This window comes from Lampetra fluviatilis, chromosome 2 (assembly GCF_964198595.1).
Source record: "Lampetra fluviatilis chromosome 2, kcLamFluv1.1, whole genome shotgun sequence".
In the NCBI taxonomy this organism is placed as follows: Eukaryota; Metazoa; Chordata; class Hyperoartia; order Petromyzontiformes; family Petromyzontidae; genus Lampetra; species Lampetra fluviatilis.
The window spans coordinates 33,605,322-33,629,860 of NC_136276.1; the positions used below are offsets into that span (position 1 = coordinate 33,605,322).

Genomic DNA, 24,539 nt, shown 5'->3' on the forward strand with positions numbered 1-24,539 from the left:
CCCGAGTCGCGTTTTGCCGTTGTTAACACCTCGCGCGCGCGGACGACGGGTGTGCGGATGGCCGTCGGGCCATTTGAGGCCGACGTTTAATTAACGGTATCACGAAACAAAGGCGGAGGTGGCGGCTTGTAAATTAAGAGGGGCCAGCCGCGGCCGCGAGGAACAGACCCCGGCCGCTTCGCGACGGGAGGATAATAAACGCGGCAGTAAATTTGGTCGCCTCGGTGGATATCGCCCGCCCGCACATGCCTCCGGCACGTCAATGGCCCCATTCAGAGCTGCCACATTCTCCGTGTCCGGAGGCCTGATAATCTCACGCCCACCCACTTTCGCGTTCTGCTTCCCCCTCCTCCCCTGCCCAATTGCCCATCCACCCACTCATGGGCTGACAAAACTCTATTCTCTCCTTGTTTGTCTATTCCGCTGCGATGGATTCCAGGCTAGTAAGGGGACCCATTCGTGGCCTTTGGTGTCCCGTAAGCGCTAATAATAATAGCGTTTTCCACGATATAATTTATTTATTTTGATTCGCCGTCCGAATGCCGTCTGCAAAGAGCTCGACATTTCAGCCGCTCTCAAACACGATGTGCGATTCCTCGATTGCAGATACAGACGACTACGCCGAGATCGTGGACGATGAAGACACTTACAACATGCCGTCCAGTGAGTAACCCGCAGCTCTTTTCCGAGTTTTTTCACGATCGACCGCCCTCGCACACCTCTTGTCATATTTGTTAATCACTTCCAAATCGACGGTCACGTGAGAGTGGCGGGGGAGGGGGGGACCTACACGTGAGAGGTGATTCGTACGACGGTGGTGCCCTTCGGCACACGGATCTCAGGTGGCTCGCCGCTCGCATGGGTGGAGGCCATTGAGCCGTCCCACCGCCAGTTTTTTCGCTGCGAGAGAATCGAGGTGAAGAGCTTGGCAACTAAAAAAATCGCGCGCATCCACCGCAAATTTCTTTCCTTGACCCCCCCACCAATCCTCACGTTTGCCGCAAATCCTCGCGGTGTCTTCGCCGACGGTCGCGATGTTCGACTCCATATGGCGGCTTCAGCTTTACGGGCAGGGCGCCCCGCCCTCCCCCAACCCAACCCAACCCCCGCCATGCTCCTGACAGGGGCAGGGTTTGCCAAGCAGCTGCTCCTTGGCCCTGGTTGTGCGGTCTCGGCAGCAAATTTGCCGAGCCGCCATGGCGCAGCGGAGATCATTACCGCGACGCGACACGCGGTCTTCCCTTAATTTGCCAGTTTGGCTTTCGGTAATTGAAGCGCTGGCTTTTGCAATGCTGAGAGCCCCGATATTCTTTCCAGCTCTTAGCGACACTCACTGCAAACTGACCGTGTATATTTTTCTTGTATTTGCGATGCTTCTGTAGTGCTATGTGTATCCGGTCTCTGTGCAAGGGTTGGTAGAAACATAAACTGGACTTCTTTCTTTGGTATTTTCCCCTGAATGGCAATGCAGAAAGCAGTGGGATAGTTGAAGGTATGGGCTTCGCTCCTTACGAACACAACTGCTCGTTCCATTTGCTCGTGCCGTTCGTACAAAGCATCGCGCTTTTACATTATTGTTTTATTGATTTATGCTGGGAAGAAAGCATGCGTTGTGTTGTGAGCTTCGTGCATCCAAAAACGTAATTGATACTGTTCTTTGTTTTTTTTTTATCACCCCGCAACCCCTACCCACCCGCCCGCTCGCCCGCCCGCTCCCAACCCAGACATACGTAAACACGCAGACACATCGTGAAATGTAGGATCCCCCAATCGCCTTGTGATATGTGAAAGCATGACGAGCTTCTTTTTACCTTTGGCACATTTCGACTGAGTCGAGGAACATCCCAAAGTGTTGCTGTATGCACGTGCAGAAATGTGCCGCTTTGTTATCGGAGTTATTTAAAATGGCATGAGACTGCAAAATGTCAGGCTTAGCTTACATTTTCCCATTAAATGCCCTCTTGGCTCCACAGAAAACTGGGAGCGGTTAATCATATCAGGTGTGCACTTAAAGTGCGTCCCATCTACTGTGCCCGAGCACTTGCGCTTGTGTTCATTCGCTTGCTTGTTTGTTTCGTGCAGCAAGGGACTACGAAATCCCTCGGGACGAGGTGGAGTTGGTGACGTGTATAGGGGAAGGGCAGTTTGGAGATGTTCACAAGGGCATTTACAAGAGTCCGGTGAGCTTCCCTTCCCACGTGCACGTATGCGTCGCCTAATGAGCCTCCCCGTGTAGCTGGGCAGGCACTGGAAACCTTATAAGGACGTGCGTGCCTCAACCGGGATTACACACCAAACAATGTGTTGCTTTTCTATTTTTTTTCCTTGCTGGCAGAATGAATGAATGAATTATGCATGTGAGGTTAGGAACCAGTGAGTCGGAACAGGCATTTACATTTGCTGACCGTGTACCGTCTTTGTTACGTTATTAATGTTCTTCGGATATATAAAACATTTCGGATATATAAAACATTTATTTGTTGCACACCCTGCGCGTGTAAAAAAAAATTGTCCGTGTTATTTTGGCGGTTGTCTTTTCGTTATTATTACTACGTGCGTTGTTTAAATTATTGATGCATACACCGATGGCGCATGCTGTATATGTCGTTCCCACATGTCGAGCATTTTCTATTTTTAATACGCATTTTTTCCCCCCAATTAAATCTCCCTATGCCGAATGCTTTTGTATGTGCACACAGAGCGACCCAAACATGCCGGTGGCTGTGAAGACGTGCAAGGAGAGCTGCTCGGACAGCGTTCGGGAGAAGTTTCTTCAAGAGGCGTGTAAGTAGCTACGCTGAGATTCCCAGAGGCCCCTTATCCAGTGCCCCTCGCCTCTTATTTCACATTTTTGATGGCCCCTTATCCCATGCCCTAGTCCCTTATCCCACTTTCCTGAAGGACCTTTACCGCATGTACTAGCTCCTTATCCCACATTCTCGGAGGCACCTTATCCCATGCCCTCACCCCTTATCCCACATTCCTGATGGCCCCTTATCTCATGGCCTAGCCCCTTATACCCCTTTCCCAGAGGCCCCTTATCGCCTATTGCTTGGGATAAGGGCTGTCCAACACAGCAACCTACCACACACATCCCACTGGGCGCACGGCCTAAATGAAAATAAATCATTGAGGCCATTCATTTGCTCAGGGAGGGTGAAGCAGTGGTGCAGCGGTTAGTGCACGGAGCGTTGAAGCCCACAACATTGAGTTTGATTCGCAGCCGTGGCTAACATCAATGGCGAGTGAGATGTGACCAGTCTAAGGCCCCTACACCAACCTGCCTTAACCGGCATGGTGAAGTATGGTCAAACAACCCCCACGATTCGCACATGATAAGCCGCTTTGTTGAACTATCATTTGTGGCCAGGTCACTTCTGAAAAATAAGTTAATATCTCATTGGGCTTTACCTGGTAATTCTAGATTTGAAGCTTTCGTGACTGCAAGGATTCATACTCTTAGGTTTTTTCGGTAAAGTCACGTAGGTAAAAAATAAAATTAAAAGTTAATAAAAGTAATAATGGAAATAAAATAATGATTTTATTTTATTTCCATTATTACTTTTATTATTTTACCTGGTAAGATAAAAAAATACTTTTATTTATATATGTTTAAGTGATTTGTTTACCTTTCAAATACTTTGCACTCCAATTGTGTTTTTGTATTGTTTGTTGTAACGTTGTGACCCACCCCTACTGGACCTCTATGAAAAGAGCTTTATAGCTCATCGGATTCCTCCAGTATAAATAAATATTCTGATTCTGGATTGACAACGGCCTTCAAAAAAATGCATCACAGAGAACAACGTGAATGTCACTCGTTTAGGCATACACTCGTACTATTGATTCTTGTCCTGGTTTTGAAATTGCCAGTAAAAGGATAATTTTGTGCATTGACTGTTGTGCTTCGGCTTGCGGGAACGCCAGACACCATGCGGCAGTTTGATCACCCGCACATCGTCAAGCTGATCGGTGTCATATCGGACCCGCCCATATGGATCGTGATGGAGCTGTGCAAGTACGGGGAGGTAAATAGCGCAGCCTGTGACACGGAAGACCTTTCGCCGGCGGTTTCTGCCGTGACCGTTTTTAACGCAACGTAAAAGAAAAGTACGTTTCGTCTGAGCAATTTCCACTAATTGTCTCTTTGCAATTTTATATCGATTCACAGAGCTTGGCAGTAACGGAAGAATTAATGAGTATTAATTGCCCTGGAACTTCATTTGTCGTTATCTGCAAGGCTGTATGAAAATGGAGTTTGATCCGATCTGATGCCCGTTTTTAACCTGTTTGTGCCCTGTGCGTTGTCCGCTGTGGGGACGTGGGTGGGTGGCGGTAGTGTAGTGGTTAGCGCACCACGCTATGACCCCGGCGACACCAGTACAATTTCCGCTCATGACCAATAACCGTGGTGAATATTTGAACTCGTCCTGGGCCTCCCCTAGGTCGACTTGGCCTTAGATGAGGACTCTGTGTGGTGTGTAAACGGAACACTAGAGAGACACTGGTGGCCAGGCGTGGCGTTGATAACCCCCCACACACACCCCTCTTGTGCCATGCCGGCCTTGGTAGGTGCTGCTCGCTAACAGCACTTGCCCCAAGAGCCCGTAGAGGGCTATATGGGTATCTTTGTCTTTTGAGGATGTTGGTGAGTTATTATCTTGTCGTTTGCTTGCAGCTGCGCTCGTACCTGCAGTCAAACTGCTACACACTGGACCTGGGCACGCTCATTCTCTACATCTACCAGCTCAGCACGGCCCTCTCCTACCTGGAGAGCAAAAAGATTGTGCACAGGTAACGAGTGCACGCTCCTATTTTGGTGTAACGTTTTGAAATATATTTGTGTTGGAAAGGTTTTGCAAATATCGTTCAACATGATCATCGTCGTCATAATCAGCCGTGGCCAATCCAAAATTTGGTGAAGTCCTCCCCATGCCGCCACCATCTCTCGTGATCCTGCGATGTAATAGTCCACCTCGTGTCTGCACACTCGCTGATTTTCTTGTTCCGCCTCTTTGGTGGAGGTCCTACTTGAAATATTTATTGCTTATTTTTAAGTCCAAACTTACAAGAGCACCTTTTAGTTTCTTAAGGTATTTTGCAGTATTCTTTTTCATGGAAAAAATATGCAACGTGTGTGCATTTTTATTTAGCTCGGTTATGTGGTTCTAGAGTGAAGCGATAAATGCGGTGGTGAGCGCACTATGTATGTATGTATGTTGAACATCTTTCGCACCGTACGTAGCCAACCGAGCAACAAACTGATGCTAAATCCCGGCCACGGCTAACATCGGTCGCGGGTGATATCTGCCTCTCATCCTGAGCCTCCCCTTCACCACCAACCGGTGTCGTCAAAAAAACAATCTCCGCGACCAACACGGCGGGGAGAGATACCTTTATCAAGCGGTGCATTGAGAATAATTACCACAATTGGTATTACTCGCAGCAGCAGCAGTAGACATTATCCCCGGCTCGCAAGACTGATGCCCGCTTGCAGACTGGGTGCCGAGTCAGCTTGTGCTGCCACTGGGTGGTGCACTTTCAAATATTTTGGAATCGCGTGGAAGAGTGCTCTCGAGACTTGCCCAGTTGCATAGGGCAGTCTGTGAAAAAAACAAATCGCTATCCTCATAAAAGGAGCCACACATTTAGTTTAGTCGTTTGATTACCTTTCCTACACTTGGCAACACGAGTTCGATTCCTGCTCATGGCCAACACCGGTGACGATTATCTGAACCGATCCTGGGCCCTCCCCTACGTTGACTACTCCAAACGCGTTTTTGTTTTGTTTATTGTTGTAACATTGTGACCCGCCTCGACCTGACATCTAAGACAAAGAGCTTTATAGCTCATTGGATTCACGGTAGCGAGATGTTATGTCCCTCGCCTGATATACTGGAGGTTGTCAGTTCGATCCCGACTGACGCCTGTATATTTGGAGTTTGCAAATCTCTATCCGTTGTTGCGTAGATTTTTCTGTGGGTCCAACGGTTTTTCCCTCCACATTTAGAAGCATGCGTTTCTAAAATTTGGATGCTGTAAATTTCCACATGATAAGCCACTTCGTTGAGCTATAATTTGTTGCCAGGTCGCTTCCGAAAAAGAGCTGCATAGCTCAGTGGGCCTTACCTGGTAACGTAAAAATAGTTGTAGGATTCCTCCTCCAGCATAAATACATACTCTGATGATTCTGACGCTTGACGAGCTTGTGTCTTGCCTTCGCCACACCACAGAGACATTGCGGCGAGGAACGTGCTGGTGTCGTCGGCGGACTGCGTGAAGCTCGCCGACTTTGGGCTGTCGCGGCACATGGAGGACGACACCTACTACAAGGGTACGGGGCGAGCGTCCGCACCGCGACCACACCGTGTCTGCACCACGGTTGCTCGCTCTGCGCTGTGTGCGCCTCCTTTTCCTTCCCGCGCGTCTGCCGTCGTATGCATCGTTGCATTGGCTGTCTGTGGCAAGATGTTAACTCCCTCGCCTGGTATGCAGGAGGTCGTGGGTTTGATCCCTACCCTGACGTCTGCTGTATATTTCGAGTTTGAATGTTCTCCCCGTGGTCGCAGGAATTTTTCTCTGGAACTCCCTACTTGTTGAGCACCCTACCATTGGATATTGGCCTCTCAGATATTATTGTTGATATATTAAGTGCTGACTAAATGCACATCTGCAATAGCTTTCTTAAAATGTACTTTGTTCCTCTCGGCCCCCTATTTGCCCCACCCGTTGTCTTCTTCATTATCTTTGTCCTTACGCCTTGAAACATTGTGAAAAGGCAGCGAATAAGCTACAACAACGATTATTTGTACCATTAGTATGCCTCCGCGTGCGGCGGGTTGTTGACTGCCTGCTGCCGGCGGGAGAACGCCCGACGGGGTGCCCATTACCCGCCCGGTCAAAGGAGCGCGACTCTGTTGATGATGAATTGCGAGGTGCAGAGAGCCTTCTCCGTTGCAATTTCGGGGTCGTGGCCCACCCTGTCGTTGGGCACGACGCCCGACGTTGAGCTCCGAGGGGGGCGGGGGGGGTGGCACTGAATTCGGTTCCTGAAGTGAAACATCCGATGGCACAGCTGAGCAGGCCTAGTGATTGCGAGAGGCCTCCTGCTGGCTCCTGGTCGATTGCGTGTACGTAAGTAGTATGTCGGGTTGTTAAGTTTAAATTTTTTTTCTTAAAGCACAATCGATCATCGCACTCGAAAAATCCGATGATTAATTCATCATCGGCGTGCCGAAGATAAAGTTTTAGCCCAATGGTTTTATTTTAATGGATGTATTATTTAACGTTCTGCACTGAGACATTTTGTAAAGTGGTTTGTTTCTCAAGGTCTCCTTTGGGATAAATTAGCTACTTTTTCAAAATAACGGACTAAAATATTAACACATTTAAAAAATGTTTTCACAGCCTCGAAAGGGAAGTTGCCGATAAAGTGGATGGCCCCTGAATCCATAAATTTCCGAAGGTTCACCTCCGCCAGTGACGTCTGGATGTTCGGTAAGCTGGCATGTTGATCGAATGTAATAACTCGGATTTTTTTTCATTGCTTCATGACTTTCCATGTGTTCCTCAACTGGGAATACTGGCGCCTTAGCCCCTATGTGACGATACGGGACGTCTGTTATAACCAAGCTGCAGCGTGTACACAATTCTCTGGCACGTGTTGTGACGGGTACTGCAAGATTTGACCGTGTCCATCCAGTGCTCGCCGAGCTGCATTGGCTTCCGATTGCCCCACGTATACATTACAGGGTCGCACTCATTACACAAAGTGCCTGCCACAAATAAACCACAATACCTTGCTGATCTCGTAAAGGAACATAAAACATCACGCGAACTCTAATCATCCTGGCAGTGGCTTTTGGCTAGCCATCGAACTAAAACGGTCATTGCATCACGCGCTTTCAGATTCGCTTCTGTGGCCGTCTGGAACGCTCTTCCTTCCAATACTTGGAAGCCACTGGAGCTATGCATTTTAAAATCTGCATTGAAAACTTTTTTTTGAAATGCTTTCTGTGTTTAATCTTGATTTGAAGCTTTCGTGACTGCAGGAATTACTCTTTGGTTCTTTCGGTAAAGTCACATAGAAAGAAACGTCGTGATCTATTATTTATTTACTTTTTTCTTTCTACGTGACTTTACCGAAAGAACTAAAGAGTAATTTTCTGTGTTTAGTGTGTTGTCCTTTCCCCCGCACCTCCGATTAGCACGGTTGGCTACATTCAGTGCGAAAGTAGTTGAACATACATACATACGTACGTGAATATGCATGACGTTTTGACTCGCAATAAGATGAGTACAAGCTTCGTCGGCCAACGCCAATCCAGCTGTTGCTGTCATTTGCAGGTGTGTGCATGTGGGAGATCCTCATGTTCGGAGTGAAGCCCTTCCAGGGCGTCAAGAACAACGACATCATCGGGCGCATCGAGAACGGCGAGCGTCTGCCCATGCCTCACAACTGCCCGCCCACTCTCTACAGCATCATGACCAAGTGCTGGTCCTACGACCCCAGCAAGCGGCCGCGCTTTCTCGACCTCAAGCAGCAGCTAAGGTGCACGGGCGTGCGCGTGTGTGTCGGTCGGTGGGGAGCTATATTGTAGCGGTTAGCGTGCTGCGCTAGGAACCTGGCGACACGAGTTCGATTCCTGCTCATGGCCAACACCGGTGACGATTATCTGAACCGATCCTGGGCCCTCCCCTACGTTGACTAAAATTAGTACCTGGTGCAGTGTGCAAACATCGCCACTGTACACGCACACGTACGTCATCAGATTGGGAAAGGGTTAACAACGATGCTATAACGTAGCCGTGCGTTGACAGAGCCACGGTTTGTAACTGACGCACGCTGGCATTCCGTGGTCCGCACGCTTGTGGCCTTGCTGGGTGCAGCGACATCTACGAGGATGAGAAGACCCAGCAGGAGGACCGACAGAAGAGGGATCATCGGCGGATAGCGCCGCCGTGGACAGCCGGAGGGGCCGACGAGGCACCCCCTAAAGTAAGAGCATTTGAACCTCATTTGCCGGTGGCTTTCCTCGCCAGGTCTAGGCTATATTTATTTCGGGACCATCTTAACCTTTGTCTGTGGAACATCTCCTGCGCATGCCTTCGTCGCGTCTTGACTCGGCTGTTGCAGCCCTCTCCTCTGTGGTCTCCCCGAGTCCGACGTAGGCCTCCAAACTCCCAAATGATGCAAAATGCAGCCACTTGGCTGTTTACTAAATTGATCTATGAAACTCATTTTATTTTTATTTTACTAGCTAAGAACCACTGAGCTCTTAGCTCTTTTTCAGAAGTGACCTGGCCACAAATGACAGCTCGACGAAGTGGCTTTTCACGTGGAAATTTATAGCAGCCAAACACTCTAAGCGCATGTTGATTTTATCTGAAGAGGGAAAAACCAGTGGACCCGGAGAAAAATCCACGCGACCATGGGGAGAGACACATGCAAACTCCGCACATACAGGCATCAGGGTCAGAATTGAACCCACGACCTCCTGCATACCAGGTGAGGAAGTTAACGTCTCACCACCGTGGCCCCCGTATCCAAGATTACTCTGCCCGAAAACTCAAATCCTTCCACTGGCTCCCAATGCAATCCCAGATAAATATGAAGATTGAACTCACCGTCTTCACGATTCTCCTCCCTTTCTCCTCTTACCTCACTCTACTCCCCTCCACGTACTCTCCACTCAAGCAACCAAGCCTTTAAAACATATTTTCGTAGCCAATTCAATGACGTTCATTTCATGTCTCCAGTCAACCTTCATTCAGTGGGAGATCGTTTATTCTCCTATGCTGCCCCCATTGTCTAAAACTCTCTTTCCCCAAGCCGTCCGTGTTGTCGACTCCATGTCCTTGTTTAAATCCAGGCTCAAGACCTACCTTTTTTCCTCTCCGTGTGACTGGCTGCCTGTCTCCTGCGTGGGCACAGCACAATATCAAAGTCATTACTGTATGGAGATATTTTCTTGAAATATATTGTTTATTATGTTTTTCCGCGTATGACGAGGTGAAGTTCTAGACAATTTGTCGTTTGCATTTGGGAGCTGATCGATGGGAAATCAAAAAACAATTGCAGCAAACACAGCAACCTCCACACTCTTGACTTTTGTGGAAATGCCTATTTTTCCCCCCCAGCTATTTTCGGCTTTCAAAACTCAAGTGTCTGTTTTTGTACGACGCATATCTGTGTATTTACACTTGAGCAGTTTCCATCAATTCTCCCGGCATCTAGCAGCCACTCTCTAGTAATATTTTTTTAAACCTATTTTATTTTACCAGTTATGGCCCCACTGAGCGATCTAACTCTTTTTCACAAGCCACCCTTGGCCACAACTGATAGCTCAACGATGTGGAAATTTATAGCGGCCAAATATCATGAACGCATGTTGATTCTAAATGCAGAAGGAACAACCGGAGGGCTCGGAGAAAATCCACATGACCACGGGGAGAGAGACATGACAACTCCAAATATACAAGTGTCAGGGTCGGGATCAGACCCACTATCCTGTATACCAGGCGAGGGAGATTATATCTCGTCACTGCGTAGCCCCTAGTTGTCACGGACTACCAATTCATTAATTATAGCGACTGGTTAATGTTCATGCCTCGAGCTGTAAACACGAGCAAACATTTTTTTTGTTGGTTTTATAAGTGAGTGGGCGAGTGAATGAATGAATGAACGCTTTACATTTCCAGCCAAGCAGACCGGCGTTTCCAGGAGGTCGAGTGGTGGACATGTCCCACGGGAGCCCAGTGCACCCCCACATGAACCATCACCAGGTACGCTCACTCACGGTCACGATTGGAATATAAATGTAACAAAAAATGTGAACGTGGTCTTCGGGGCTAAGCTGCGTGACGGGCAATTGAATTTCTCAAGCTTTCGCCACACACAACTACGTGCATATTTTGACTCGAGCGGTTCGTTTGACCTGTGGTGAAATTATCGATGAGGTTGTTGTTGTTGTTGGCCTGTAACTTCCCAATCCCGGGAAATGGCCTCTCCTGTTTTCTTCCGTTGCTTCCTCTCCTTCGTTGTTCTTGTTCAGTCGCGGCCTCCGAATTCTCTAGTTTCATCTCGCTTCCGTCTATTACCACGTCTTCCTCTGCCTTCTGTCGCTATGTTATCCTTTGTCAAATTGATTTTTTTCTCTGTGGTTTAGGCGATGAGTTTAAGCAGAAGAGGACTCTCCGCCACCCCCCCCCCCCCAACTAATGAGTCAACCCAGACCTTGAATTGTATCGAGGGTCTAAACATTAAATGATGTTCAGCTGTTTTTTCAAGCCGAAGATGCCTGTAATGGCGCGCGTTTGATAACCCCATAGTCCACGCGTGACGATTATAATCCCGTGCGTTTACGGCTCTGGGAAATCATGGTGTGGAAGCTGACCATAGTTGTTTATCAGCAGTAGCAGCCCCTCCTTGATGCGCAAACTCCTGCAGCAGATTGCGCACTTCCATTGGCGGTCGATGTTCGGAGTGGACTGCAACCCTCAAAGGAATGGCGCCACCCCCGTGATCCGTGGATCAAACAAATTACTCGAGATGCCGGGGTATAGCAGCAAGAGCGGTTTACGTGAATGCTGTCGCAAGAGGTTACATGCTTGACGCAACGGTCCTTGGCCGACTGTGCTTGATGAATGAACAGCAGCAGCAGCAGCTTGCAAAATCTGTTGATCCCGTAGGCGGTGGGATCCTCGGTGGCGATGCCAGCTGTGGCGGGGCCCATCTACCAGAGCACAGGTCCCCTGAGTGACACCTGGATCCAGCCACACTCGGGCGAGCTCTCGCCTGCGCGCCCCATCAGCAGCGAGGTGTGTTCTGGTGCCAGCGAACGTGGGGTGGGGGGCGGGGGGGACGGGGGGTGTTTGGCGAAGGAAGACACGGCAACAAAAATACGAACGGCTCTTACATTTTTAACTACGTAATAATTGTGGACTTGTCCTTAGAGGGAATATAAGTAACAAAATAAATAAGCAGGCATCACCGCCGTTTTCCCATATTTGTCTCTGCATGTAAAAGTATTTATTGTGCACCGCATCATTCCACCCAGCCCCCGGGCAGTGAATCCTGTCACCTGCGTTTGTTTACCTTGGTAAGTGAGTGATTCTGGGAGCTTCACAGCAAACACAGATGCACACATTGAGCAGCTTCCAGCTCAGTGCCCAGCTCTCCGATGTGTTTTCGAGTTGCGGGTGTTTGGCACGACTTCCCGACGTTTTGCTCGTCGTTTCTGGCAGATTCTTCCGAAATTTCAGACATCGTGGCGAACAAAACGTTGCGCTACCCCAACAAAAACATGTCGGGATAGCCATGCAGCACAACCGCGAAAATCTACGAGGCGCCTAATATTGAGCAATGTATTTTCTCTCCCGGTAGTCCTACGACGGACCGGAGCATGCTCGCCGGGTCATGGAGCTGGAGCAAGCGCTGCTGGAGCAACGGCTGCATCAGCAGCAGCAGGATATGGTTGCCGATGAGAAGTGGCTAGAGAATGAGGAACGCCTTCTGGTACAAACTCTGTCCTGCTTCGCTCGAATGCATGGTTGTATGAGCAAAATCTTTTGGGGGCCAGGGATGTTTGGTGCGCATTTGTTATCGACTTAGGATGTTATCTTCCAAATTAGACATCCCATTGTTGCAAGGGGCACCACGGTGGCGAGATGTTAACTACCTCGCCTGGTATACAGGAGATCGTGGGCTCGACCCTGAAGCCTGCTGTATATTTGGAGTTTGCATGTACTCCCCGTGGTCGCGTGGATTTTTCTCCGAGTCCTCTGGTTTTTTCCCTCCACATTTAGAATCCATGTGCGTTCAGAGTATTTGGTTGGTATAAATTTCCACGTGATAAGTCACTTCGTTGTGCAATAATTTGTGGCCAGGTCGCTTCTGAACGAGCTGTCAGTGGGCGGTTACCTGGTAAAATAAAACATAGTTTAGTTTAACATGGGGTCAGCTCCTCAGATTTTCTTCCTCCACATGCTTCTATTCTGCGCCTCTTCTCGAGTCACGTCCACTGTCCTCGTATCTCGTTCCACCGCGTCCTCCCCCCTCACCCTCGGTCTCCCTCTGCTCCCCGAGCTCTGTACCAGTGTCATCTCCATTGCCCTTCTCGTTGTACCTTGTTTGTAGTTTCTCAACAAATTCCCGCACCATTTAAGTCCAGCCTCCCCTAACCTTCTTGAGAATGGTAATAATACCCGTTAAGGCTGGATGTTATCTTAAGTCTAATTATACTCCAAACCCAAGGCTAAAGCACATCCTTGTCTGGATACTGGCTATTTATAGGTTGAGTGCAATGCCATGCAGACTTCTCTATTTGCTGGGTGTCAGCCTTTTCTAGAGACTGCAGTAATACATTCTGTTCAGCACTGTGTAGCTTATGATTCTCGACGAGAAACGAGTGTGAGTTTAACACGTGTAGGCTTTCGCGACAAAATATTATTCATAATAAACTTTTTTGGGTTAGATCGCGTTATTTATAAATGTGTCGTAACCCTCCACCACCCGACACGGCCAATCAGCAAAAAAATGTCACGTTGACAAAAGACGAATAGTTCACTACTTTAGCCTACCGGTGTGTTGAAGAGTGAAATCACAACATTTACAATTTTTGAGTACGACGTTTCGCTGGTAATTGCATCCAGCATCATGGGCAATTCGCCAGAATGGTGAGGCTCTGCTCTTGCTCCCGGTCTTAAATAGAGCAGCAGTAGATGACGTCATCATTTAACTCATCAGGTGCAAACGAGTGTGAGCTGGACTGGAATCTATCTGCCCCTTCCTCTTGTAGAGTCTGTAGTTAAACCCAAACATTGTTGTTATTTAAGTTTTGTGGCAGTTTCTTTTTTTACACTTTTCAACTAAGCTCAAAAGCATTAGCTCTCTCCGTCTGCCTTTCACTTTGGGGCGTGGTAACGCACGTAATGGTGATCCAATAAGAACGGCGCTCGTTTGCGTAAAGTTACGTTGCACTTAGGGGACCGACCGTGTCGAGAAATCCGGCGATATCGACTCAAGGCGTTTCCCACACTTCCCCGGCAGAGCCCCCGCTATCCGAGCCTTGCCATCTCGTCGTGGCCTCCAGACACGCTGCCTCCTTGCGGGGCCTCGCGTGACAGCAAGCGTCGTTGCCAGCGGTTACATTCTGCCCTGGACGAACACACGTTGGAAAGTGTTACAGAAACCATGCGCACGCATGGTTTTTCTTTCTCGTTAAATCAAGATTTTCTTTCTCCAGAAACCAGATCACTGGACGTCCCGGAACAGTGACGGCCTTCACGACAGCGGATATCGTGGAATGGTGCTGTGACCTGACCTGACCCTAAACAATCACCCAGTGCAGTCAACTCCCGGTTTACCCGCGGATTATATCCGGGTTGCGGATTAATCGTGTTTGCGACAAAAAAATGTAATGTTCACGTGCCGGTTTTGTTGTTAGCCGCTCCTCACTCGTCGGGGATCAATGGCCCGATGCGCACTTAGCTACCCAGATCGAGCAAGCAAACCGATTACTCTAAGAAACAATAAGAACATTCAGCAACACTGTCTTCCCATCCCCCCCATTCTACGGAGGTAAATGGTTTAAATATTGTTTGACACCGTAAAATTACGCATGTTTTGGCATTCATCCGTGTTTTAGTTGGGCCACCCCCCTCCTCCTTGTTACCCCGAACAATCGGGCTGTAAATTCATTTTCAACCTTATTTTATTTTGCTCTCCCTGTATTGAAGAACGGCCGTTGCTCCAAACATCGGCTATTGTTATATATTTTCCTCTTTAGGGCAGCGTTATTGACTGAGCGTGTCAAGGTTCTGTTATTTATGCTCGTGCATGACCGCCGACGCAGTTTCACACCTATCTTTTTTCTTGTGTTGGGTTTTAAATGCTTTGTTTATATTTCACCGATTCATCGTTTCGAACGTATGCTTTGCAACAGAGCTCCGAACACCAACCCGTCTATCAGCCAGTGGGAAAACCCGGTGAGTGGTTCATTTGTCACGCATCCGGTTTTAATTTCTGAACAGTTTTACAAGGGTGAAGTTCTCAAAACTCGACAGTTGTTACGTTTATCAATGTGTTTTATATTCCTTGATGGGTCACAGTAGTTATACAATATTGGCACAAGTTGCTCGAAAAAACCTCAAGCATTGGCTTATTTAATGGCCACATTGAAATTTACAATTTCCACGAAATTCACTTAACGTTTGTACAATTAAACCCCTCGGTAATTGGTTCCACGAAAACGGTCATTACGTGATTTGGTCGTTATGCAATTCACATTTCCACTTCAAAAGCGCAGCATACACTGAATGGAAACAATGCCCCAAACGCTCATGAATAAACGTCGCTGATTGGACGAGGCCTGGTCAGACCACTTTGTAGCTCGCCGATTGGCCGAAAATGTCGGTCGCGTGCTCGTTGTGAGCCCGTCGTTAACAGGGGAATGGTCGGGAAGCGAACACATTGCGCTCTATGGAGGCCCGTCGTTAAGCGATTAGTTGTTAACAGGGGTGGTCATTAAGAGGGGTTCTACTGCAATGTGTAAAGATCCCTCGAGGTGTGTAACGTGCGTTGCCGTCGCTACACCGCCGTGTTTTCTGCCGGCGGTTGGGGTCGACAGGAGCCTTCTGATTTAAGACCGGACATCTGAGTTTTAAAGAGCTTAGCAGCTCGTCGGATTCCTTCAGTCTTAAATAAAGATGCTGATTCTGAGATGAAGCGAGGTGAACGTGAATGTGGCTCGCCGAGTGTGAAACCTTGCATTCCCTTGGTCGACCATGTCAGAACCGCCGGCGCCGCCCAGGAAGCCGCCTCGCCCGGGCGCCCCGACCCAGCCGCCCGGCTTACCCGCCATGGTGACCGCCGCCCCCGAAGCCCAGAACGGGGGCCCTAAGGTGAGGGGGGGGGGGCCCTACCCTTGGCACCACGTGCTCAAATCCCAGCTGCACTCAGTTGGGGATGACAACGGCCTGCCTGACAGTCTCGGTTACAGAGAAGGGATTTGCATTTGAATGTAAAACTTGTTTAAATTCCTCGGCCTAACATCTCGACCATGCCAATGCTGCACTGCTGCAGTCTCTGGCCTAGGGGTACTACCAGTGGCAGCTGTCTCAATGTGGCACAAAGGTATACTCAGCACCAGCTTGAAAATGGGCATTAGTCTGCCAGTAGGGGTCGATGTTGCTACGTGGTGTTTTTCATTGAAGCAATTTGCGAGTTATCGATCGAATCTGGACCGTGTCACCATCATACATGGCCTTCTTCTTTTCAAATGATGCCACGGGATCAGTAACCTCCGCTGCGTAGCAGACGGCGTGAACTCCTGCAACACGCAGCAAGCATGCGACGGCCTCGCCACGTCACCGCAGCGCGTGCCATGGGCCTTTCATCATCATCAGCCCCATCCACTACTGGGCGAAATTCCTTCCCACGCCATCACTATCGCTCACGGTCCCTGCGTTGCTACCATCCATCTCCGGCACGTGAAGTGATCCAATTCCTCTCCCTCCTTTAGCCGCCTCCACCCCTGGTGTCACCCCATTCTCATCCATTGGCCGTCGTTCCCCCTCCAGCGAAGTGTCCCCCGCCCTAGCCCAGTTGCCTAGTTGTCAATGTGACGTCTTTGATTTGCGCTTGTTCCCAGAGCACGGTGACTCTATTGCTTATCAATCGCGAGGTCCTCCCGATGGATTTCGCTCAAGCTGTGCGTGCGGTACACGAGGCCGGTTTGTTCCCGTGCCTTCCTGTGCTCACAAGGGCTGCGACAAATGAAGTAATTTCATCAATTTGAAGTAATTGATTCAAGAGCCAATCTTCACTGTTCAGTCTATAGTGTCGCCCCCCACCTCCGCTCCCCTCCATCAAAGCGGTGGGCGAGAAATTTTTCTTTTGTCTGTCGATAAGCATCCTAATTTCACGAAACATTTTTATGCTGGCAGCAATTCATCTGGGATTGACTTTAAGGTTAAGAGGCCAACAGTGCGAGTTGCGAGTGCTGTCTCCGAATATATTTCCGAGTAATATTCTCGTGAACTCTGACCTACCTCATGAAAATTTAAACATTATTCTAGTGCCACAATCAAATTCAATTTGGATTTTTTTATTAAAAAGTGCAAACATCCCCCCCCCCCCCATAATTGTTTCCAAGAACATGGAGGTTTTTAAAATGTTGTCTTTTTGAGCGTTGTCTGCTAAGGCACAATTCTGCACACGAACACACACGTACACACACACAATGTCCCTATTCCTTGGGTTTGCGTTTACCCTAGTGTGGCTTCACATCTGAAAATAGCTTTCGGTTTCACGAGTGGTTTGCCTTACAAGGCATTTGGCATCACTTAATGAAATTACTTGGAATTGACGTGGGAGACTTGGGCTTCCAAATGTTGCAGGCTCGGAGACGTTGCGGCTGCCGTGCAGGTCTCTCGACAAATCATCTGCAGAAACTTTTTGGTCAATTATTCCTCTCCGATGTGTTTTTCTGGTTGTTCGCTGTCATGTCCGTTTAGCTCCCGAGCTTCTTCGAACGGCACGCGGTACAAACCAAACTTAGACGGCGGCAGAGCCGGAGAGCTCAAACGCAAAAACCCACGTGGCAAAAAAAAAGAAATCCCGTTGGTTGTGGCTTGCTGTCCCCTTTTTGCGCTTCATCAGTGTCGAGATGTTGGCTCGCAAAATCGCTTGGCATTGGATGCTCGACAGATCAGAACAAGATTGGCAATTGCTTTTGGAATATTCTTTCACACTTGTGGAAATTCAAGGTGCACGGACACGAACGACAATTTATGCAGAATGGCAGCAGTTGATATGACATGGCAGCAGGGTCTTGTAAACTGGGATATAAAGTATGTAGGTTTGCTTTCATGCAAATCATTTCGTAATAAAATCTGGATGTTTGCAAAAGGACATTCCGAACAAATGAATTATTTTTACCCTTTGCATGAGCATTATGTTTTAATTGCTTTTCTAATCCAACATTTGCTATTTTACAATGCATGTCATCAGCTATGCTTCGTGCTCTCTGTCCGGGTGGTTACATTTACTGGGCTAACGCTCAAACATGCCGACCTTCTAATGACGTCCACCTGCATCTGTCGCCGTTGAATCGAGCTTGTTTTTCCTGTGTTTGTGCAAATTTTACGCAAATGCCTCTGTCTGCCCGTGACTAATGTTAAATTATATTTTCTTTTATTTTGCTCTGTGCCGCTGCTACCGATATCTGCGTGCCTACCAGCTCTGGAGGGTAAGCTGAGAGCCGTGTGTTGCTGTGCGCTGCTTTGTCCCGACGTGGCCTTTTCATTGTTGCGTGTCATTTTGACCTTGCTCCTATTTTTGAGCTTTTTAGCAATAGTTGTGCATGCTTACCGCTCTTATAGAGACTAACAGTCGCTTTTATGTTTTGATGCAGCATGTTGTTTCCGACCTGTATAGCCCACGTGCTTGCTCTTCCCCTAGCCTTGCTGTTGAATATGAATACAATAAAAAACGTCAGACAAATCATGCGTAAGCATGGATTATATCTACCGTTTCCCAACGTGCATTAGTTTAAGTCGTGTGCTTCTATCGGAAGCCGCCGTTGGACTTTTTAACCACCAGTGGAATGTAAGAATGTGTTACTCGTATGAGAACTGTGCTTATACAAGGTGTCATTATATCCAACTTTCACTTTATTTAATCAGTTAGTGCCCACCCCCTCCCCATAACGGACAGAGAGATGACAGACAGACAGCCTAATGCATAAATACTCTCAACCCTAGTTCGAAAACATTGAATAACATAGACGAATTGGCGTTACATAATCACGCGGACATTACGCAGAGCTCGTGGCGTGATTTCCTTCTTGTCACGCATTCACGAGGAGTTGAGTTGCCCCCCTCCACCCCCTGCACTGCCCCCCCGTGCCCCCCACCAGAGTTACAATCGAAACGTCGTGCGCGTGTGACTCAGACCCCCCCGCAGGAGATCACGCCGCCCCCCACGGCCGACCTGGACCGCACCAACGACAAGGTGTACGAGAACGTGACGGCCCTCGTCAAGGCCGTGCTTGAGATGTCGGCCAAGATCCAGCCCGCCGCGCCCGACGAGTACGTCGCCATGGTCAAGGTGAGGGCGCCGACTCGCCACGAACGCACCCGGCGGTGCGGTGTGTGTGCGCGTGCTGCTTGCGGTGTGCCGCTGTCGTGCGACGGGACTTGGGCGCGAGCGTCGCGCCGAAAGTGACTGTGTCGCCGCTCTCTCCGCAGGACGTGGGGCTGTCGCTGAGGACCCTGCTCGCCAGCGTGGACGAGGCGATCCCCACGCTCCCGTCCTCGTCTCACAGAGAGGTGCGTGCCGTGACCGCCTTCCGATTTGCAAAGTTGGCGGGGTGCCCTGTGAACCCCAGTGACTTGAACCCGGAGACTTGAGTTTGATGCACAGCCTAGGCCAACATCGGTGGTGAATGATATCTGAATCGGTCCAATCCCCCTCTCCCTCCCTTCACCAACCTGCACTGACCAGCGTGGTGAAGTATGGTCAAACAACTGCTAGGACCGACACGACGTGGGAAGGCATTCGTCCAACAGTGAATTGACAAAGGACCGTAAATATTTATAGTTACCCTGACCATTCTGCTTACAGTCTGTCTCGGATGACACGATGATGTCCACGTGCTTACCAACAGATTTTGAAAAGCATTGGTGGTAGCGGAGACTTGAGTGGGAACCGGCAGTGCGGTGGTTCGCGCACTGCGGTCCAATCCCACCAATGGCTATGCTTATCAGTCCATGGCTTTGTGATATCTGAATGTTTTCTTTGGCCTTCATTAGGTCGTTTTGAGTATTTTAGAGAAATTTGGCTGCAATACATTTCCACGTGATGATAAGCCATTTCGTTGAGCTATCACTTATGGCTAGGTCGCTTCTGAAAAGAGCTACATAGCTCAGTGGGCCTTACTTGATACAATAAAAAAATAGTTTCGTTTAGTTTAGGTCTGTTCAGCCTGAAAATTAGTACCTGGAACGGTATATGAACATCCGCCCCAAGAGTTGCTCGATAACAGCACTTGCCCTGTGGTCGATGAGGAAAACCGGGGAGCCCTGTGTTGCACGAGTGACGAGTTGGATTCAGGTCATTGGCTTTTAAGTCGTTCAACACTTGATGCAGCGGCTGTGGTGGGAGCTTCCTTGGCTTGGCCCATTTGGCTCATGATTTTATATATATATCATGATTGCCTAGCATAGACCCGCATGCCCAAATCGCCAAGCAATCAGCAACAATGTATGGTACGTATGTTGAACTTCTTTCGCACCGTATGTAGCCAACGGTGCTAGCCGGAGGTGTGAGACAACACGAATGAATGCATGATAGATAAGAGTTAATACTTGTCTTGAAATCGAGGTGTAAGGGTGGTGTGTTGCCGCCCATGCCGGGGATGCGCAGGTGGAGATGGCGCAGAAGGTGCTCAACTCGGACCTGGCCGAGCTAATCGGCAAGATGAAGCTGGCGCAGCAGTACGCCATGACCACGCTGCAGCACGACTACAAGAAACACATGCTCACCGCCGCGCACGCGCTCGCCATGGACGCCAAGAGCCTCCTGGACGTCGTGGACCAGGCGCGCATCCGCCTCATGGCGCCGGTCGCACCCGCCGGGGGCGCCCGCTGGTGATGGCCCCGGTCTCGCCCGGCCGACACCCTCCCCCCGCCGAGACTCTGCCCTCTCGGCGATCCACGCAAGAGCGCCGGTTTGAAAGCTTCCTCGGCTGGCATCGCCGATCCGCATATCTATCAAGGGCCCCACACCCCGCCCCCCCGTCCACCACCAACGCGGAGGCTAATTTTTAATTTTTAGAACAATCGATTTCCTGTCCGTCACTCATTTCTGCCGCGGAGTCGTACGCGCGAGTCGTCGGGCGGTTCGCGGCTGTCGGCTGGTGCGCCCAGGGGTCGCCACCGATCCAGGTATTGCGCCGGCAAAGTGCCGCCGATTCGGTTGCAGTGACGGTGACCGTTACGTGCTGCCGACCCGCGGGGGGCGGTTGCCTGCCTGGCCCTTGGGGGGCGGGGGGTGGGTGGACGATGACCCCCCAAAACTTTTGCTGCAACCGTACCAAAAAAAAAGTAACGACCGGCTTGTGACGCGCGGACGTTGTCGTTCATCGTCGGCGCGGCGCGTGCGTCGGGGCGGGGGACGTCGGCTTCGCTCGAGTCCGCTGAGATTCACTACCGCTCCGTGAGGGGTGCCTTCTTGCTAATGCGAGCAAGGGGGAGAGGGGGGGGTGTGCCGACGTTCGCAAGTGACGGCGCTGTGAGATTTTATTTCGGTGAGGGGGTGGTGGAGGTGGGAAAGAAAAAAAAACGGTAACGCGTCGCTGTTGTGAATCATTACCTTGCATGGTAACGCTCGGCCTGGCTCGTGTACGCTCGCTCTGCGACGTTTGAAGCCAACCCGGCAGCTCTCCGGGTTGGCAAAGGGGACGAAGACCTCCGCACGACAAAGAAGGCACGCCCAGGGAAGGGCGTTCCACGCGGGGTGGTGGGGGGGGGATGTTGGCCTGGGCGAAAGAACAAAACTGCAACAACTGCAGTGAGTAGTTACCCAATTAACAGCGGTGTCTTTCTTTACAAAAAACAAAGGGAACAAATTAATCTGGGTAAGAGTGTTGACTGTTTAACATTAGCAAGGAAGTCTTGTGCACGACTGCATAGGCTTAAGTACTGTTTGCATGTTAAGAAAAGAGCTACACCCATTATTATTAATTATTATATCCTGTATAGCAGTGGCTTATACGAATCATTTATATACTGTAATGCAAATGTAATTGGAAGTGCTCGTGTACTTGCTCTTCCTGAAAGCAGGTCTGCTAACCAAATGTTACTCAACAAACTGTCTCTTATTGGGGGGGGGGGGGGGGGTTTGTTGGTTGTTATAATTAAGTGATATCATTTTCTTGCAACACTGGTGTTCGCAGGGGGTGTGCGCTAACCTACATTTTAGGTTCTGTTTCCAAACGGCTGTCATTTGCCAATGCAGCGATTGGTACTCGAGTCGTCAAAACATAGGGTGTTTGTGTCTGTTGTACATTTTATAAAGTCCTTTTTGTACAAAAACTCAGCGTTAACCAGCTTGGTAACAAATTCTGCAGCCGGTTTTAAGGGCGCGTCTTTTCACAATTTGAGTGAACACTATTCATTGATTCCGCCCCCCCCCCCCCCTGCCTCCTGACCGTCTTTCACAGATGTCGACGTGACGTACGTTACCGCCCGTTAACCATTTAGCCATATAATCTGTGGCCAAACGGCTTCCGGGTGGCAACAGTTGGACCATTTTTAACCGGCACGCGATGCGCACCAACGCGCGTGGAACAGCCCAACGTTTTTGTCCCTGCTGCCTGACGCTCCCACGCGTCTGCTCGCCTCCGACTTGCGCAAAGCCTTCTACCGAAATGTACGACGTTTGGCATTGGATAATAGAACATTAAATATTAACTTTATTCTCGGCAGCTGTAACAGTATTCACACTGGAATCGCTTTCTTTTTTTCCTCCCCCTCCCCTCGCTCTCACGGCACCGCCCGAGGGAGGCGATAACTTTCGGCGTCACAGCTTGCTACGCAGAGAGCGGTCGCGGTCGGTCCTAGCCTCCGACGGCGGCGTTTTATCGACGACCCTTCGGATGACGTTTTGCTCTTCCGAAACGACAAGGCGGGCCCCGCCGCTCATGCTCCACAGTTCCACACGCTGTCGCGCTTGCGCCGTCCTTATGCATGAGTGTTGTGAGCTTAGCGCGATGACGGGTTGTTGTTGTTGTTGTCGGTGCTCTCTATAGTCTGGCGGGCCCGTCTTCTGGGTCTGCTGTCACGGCAAGCACTGAAACACGGCGCGCGCTGCTGTGTCACGGCTGACGCCGTACGGCTATTACGTGGCGGTTATCTTGCTGTATCTGCTATTTACTTTATATCCCGCTTCTGCCACAGGAGAATGTAGAAGGAGTTCATTAAATATTTGTTTTCTTCTCATAACTGTATATTTGCATTTTTAAAGAATTGACTCTAAATATATGTTCCCTTTATTCGAGAATCCAGGTAAATTATAATAGATGAATATTCTCTGGTAGAATATGAGATGTACAGATTATGCCTGGAGGGCCTGCCAGGCCACATCCCATAAGTTTAGCAGCCAAACTCCCGTAATTTTGTCAAATATTTGGTGCTTTTTTTTTTTGCTTTGTACATTGGTTCCAGGATTCCGGCTGCGCGGTTCCATTTTGAACAATGACGGAAAAACGCGTCCATGGCAAACGCAGCAGCGCCATCGCCGTTCCCCTGCAGACAGGCCGTCGATGCTGCGCTGCGTGCACTGTGACGCGCCAAATCATCGGTGGGCTTTGCAAATGCTGTGTTTGTCGACTGCCCGTGGTGACACGAGTTGGACTAGAGAAGAGGGATCTTTGTGTTTTTTCTGGCCATTATAAAGTGCGTATTAACACTTGTTTCCCCTACCCCCCCCCCCACTCGAATGACGTTACCCCTTGCCGATACGTGAAAATGTGATATACAGGGCAACGTTAACTGCGTTCAATCACAAACGGATTCAGAATTCCCTTATGTAAAAACTGCTCCGCATATCAAATGCTATTATCCAATGTAGCTAACAGCCCACATTTGTTTTTCTTTCTTTGTCGCACCGCTCTAGAGAAAGCCTTTTATATCGCGGGAGGTTCACCATGACCCAGATTTCAGCATGGGGGGAGGGGGGGAGGTGCATGGTTGCATTGTTGAAATCAAATGTCAGCTGTGAATGGGCGGTCCATGTAATGTCGATAATTGGCTTGTACGGCATGGTTCTTGGTGTTGCAATTGGCAGTGATGGTCGCGCCAGAACGAGGTGCCCTTTCCTAGATTTCTGGAGAGACGCCTGCAACGCTTTTGATGATGATGATGAAGAAGGGCATGGGGCGCTCTTAACTTTGAAAAACAATCGCGCGGCTCTGCACCTGGTTCAGCCTGAAGAGAGGAATCTTGATTGTGCCGTGTGTACGATAGAATTGCCCCCCCCCCTCCCCCTTTGGAAGCAACCCTAGGTTTATCGCATCTTTGGGAGGTGATACCATTTGTAGTCGTCCAGAGTGGGATATTTTTTTTTTTCGTCGTTCATTCTAGTATTTTTTACCTCTAAATCTCACTGTAGTCGGTTGACGTTTTCATGTCCGTGCGTTTGGTTGCCATGTATAAATAATCATTTTCTAATAAAAAAAATACAACAAGAAGAGGAGGAAAGGTGTTCATCTACTGTCTTGGCGGCTGTCAGTAAAGGTGCCGGGGCTGGGCCGCTCGCCCCACGGGGTTCAAACCGATTCCACTGGTTGCAGCCACTCTGCAGTACCAGAGGTTCAAAGGAACTTCTGGTTTCCTGCTCAAACTGAGCCTCGAAATGTGCTCGTCTCTTGTCTGCAGCTCTGAGCCAGTGATGGAAATTCCACATTCTTATGGCGGGGAGGGGAGGGTGGTGGAGGGGAGGCAGTCTGTACAGAGGACAATTATTTTTGACTACA

At 49.3% G+C, this 24,539-nt stretch overlaps 1 protein-coding gene across 5 annotated transcripts in view; it reads left to right on the forward strand.

Moving 5' to 3' along the window:
• The window catches only part of LOC144946091 (focal adhesion kinase 1-like), a 67,992-nt gene extending 43,738 nt beyond the window's left edge, over positions 1–24,254 (forward strand). For 2 of the 5 annotated variants that reach the window (XM_078874797.1, XM_078874807.1), the window contains 19 exons: positions 607–663; positions 1,472–1,492; positions 2,083–2,180; positions 2,700–2,784; positions 3,928–4,028; positions 4,679–4,794; positions 6,234–6,334; positions 7,408–7,497; positions 8,347–8,551; positions 8,890–8,998; positions 10,702–10,785; positions 11,692–11,820; positions 12,386–12,517; positions 14,247–14,309; positions 14,946–14,988; positions 15,794–15,903; positions 18,956–19,111; positions 19,252–19,332; positions 20,429–24,254. In XM_078874797.1, coding sequence (XP_078730923.1) covers positions 607–663; positions 1,472–1,492; positions 2,083–2,180; positions 2,700–2,784; positions 3,928–4,028; positions 4,679–4,794; positions 6,234–6,334; positions 7,408–7,497; positions 8,347–8,551; positions 8,890–8,998; positions 10,702–10,785; positions 11,692–11,820; positions 12,386–12,517; positions 14,247–14,309; positions 14,946–14,988; positions 15,794–15,903; positions 18,956–19,111; positions 19,252–19,332; positions 20,429–20,656 — 2,009 coding nt within the window. In that variant the 3' untranslated portion in view covers positions 20,657–24,254. The remainder of the gene's footprint in view (positions 1–606; positions 664–1,471; positions 1,493–2,082; positions 2,181–2,699; positions 2,785–3,927; positions 4,029–4,678; positions 4,795–6,233; positions 6,335–7,407; positions 7,498–8,346; positions 8,552–8,889; positions 8,999–10,701; positions 10,786–11,691; positions 11,821–12,385; positions 12,518–14,246; positions 14,310–14,945; positions 14,989–15,793; positions 15,904–18,955; positions 19,112–19,251; positions 19,333–20,428) is intronic. The other 3 variants (XM_078874817.1, XM_078874827.1, XM_078874836.1) reach the window with 2 other exon arrangements.
• Positions 24,255–24,539: the final 285 nt, after the last annotated feature.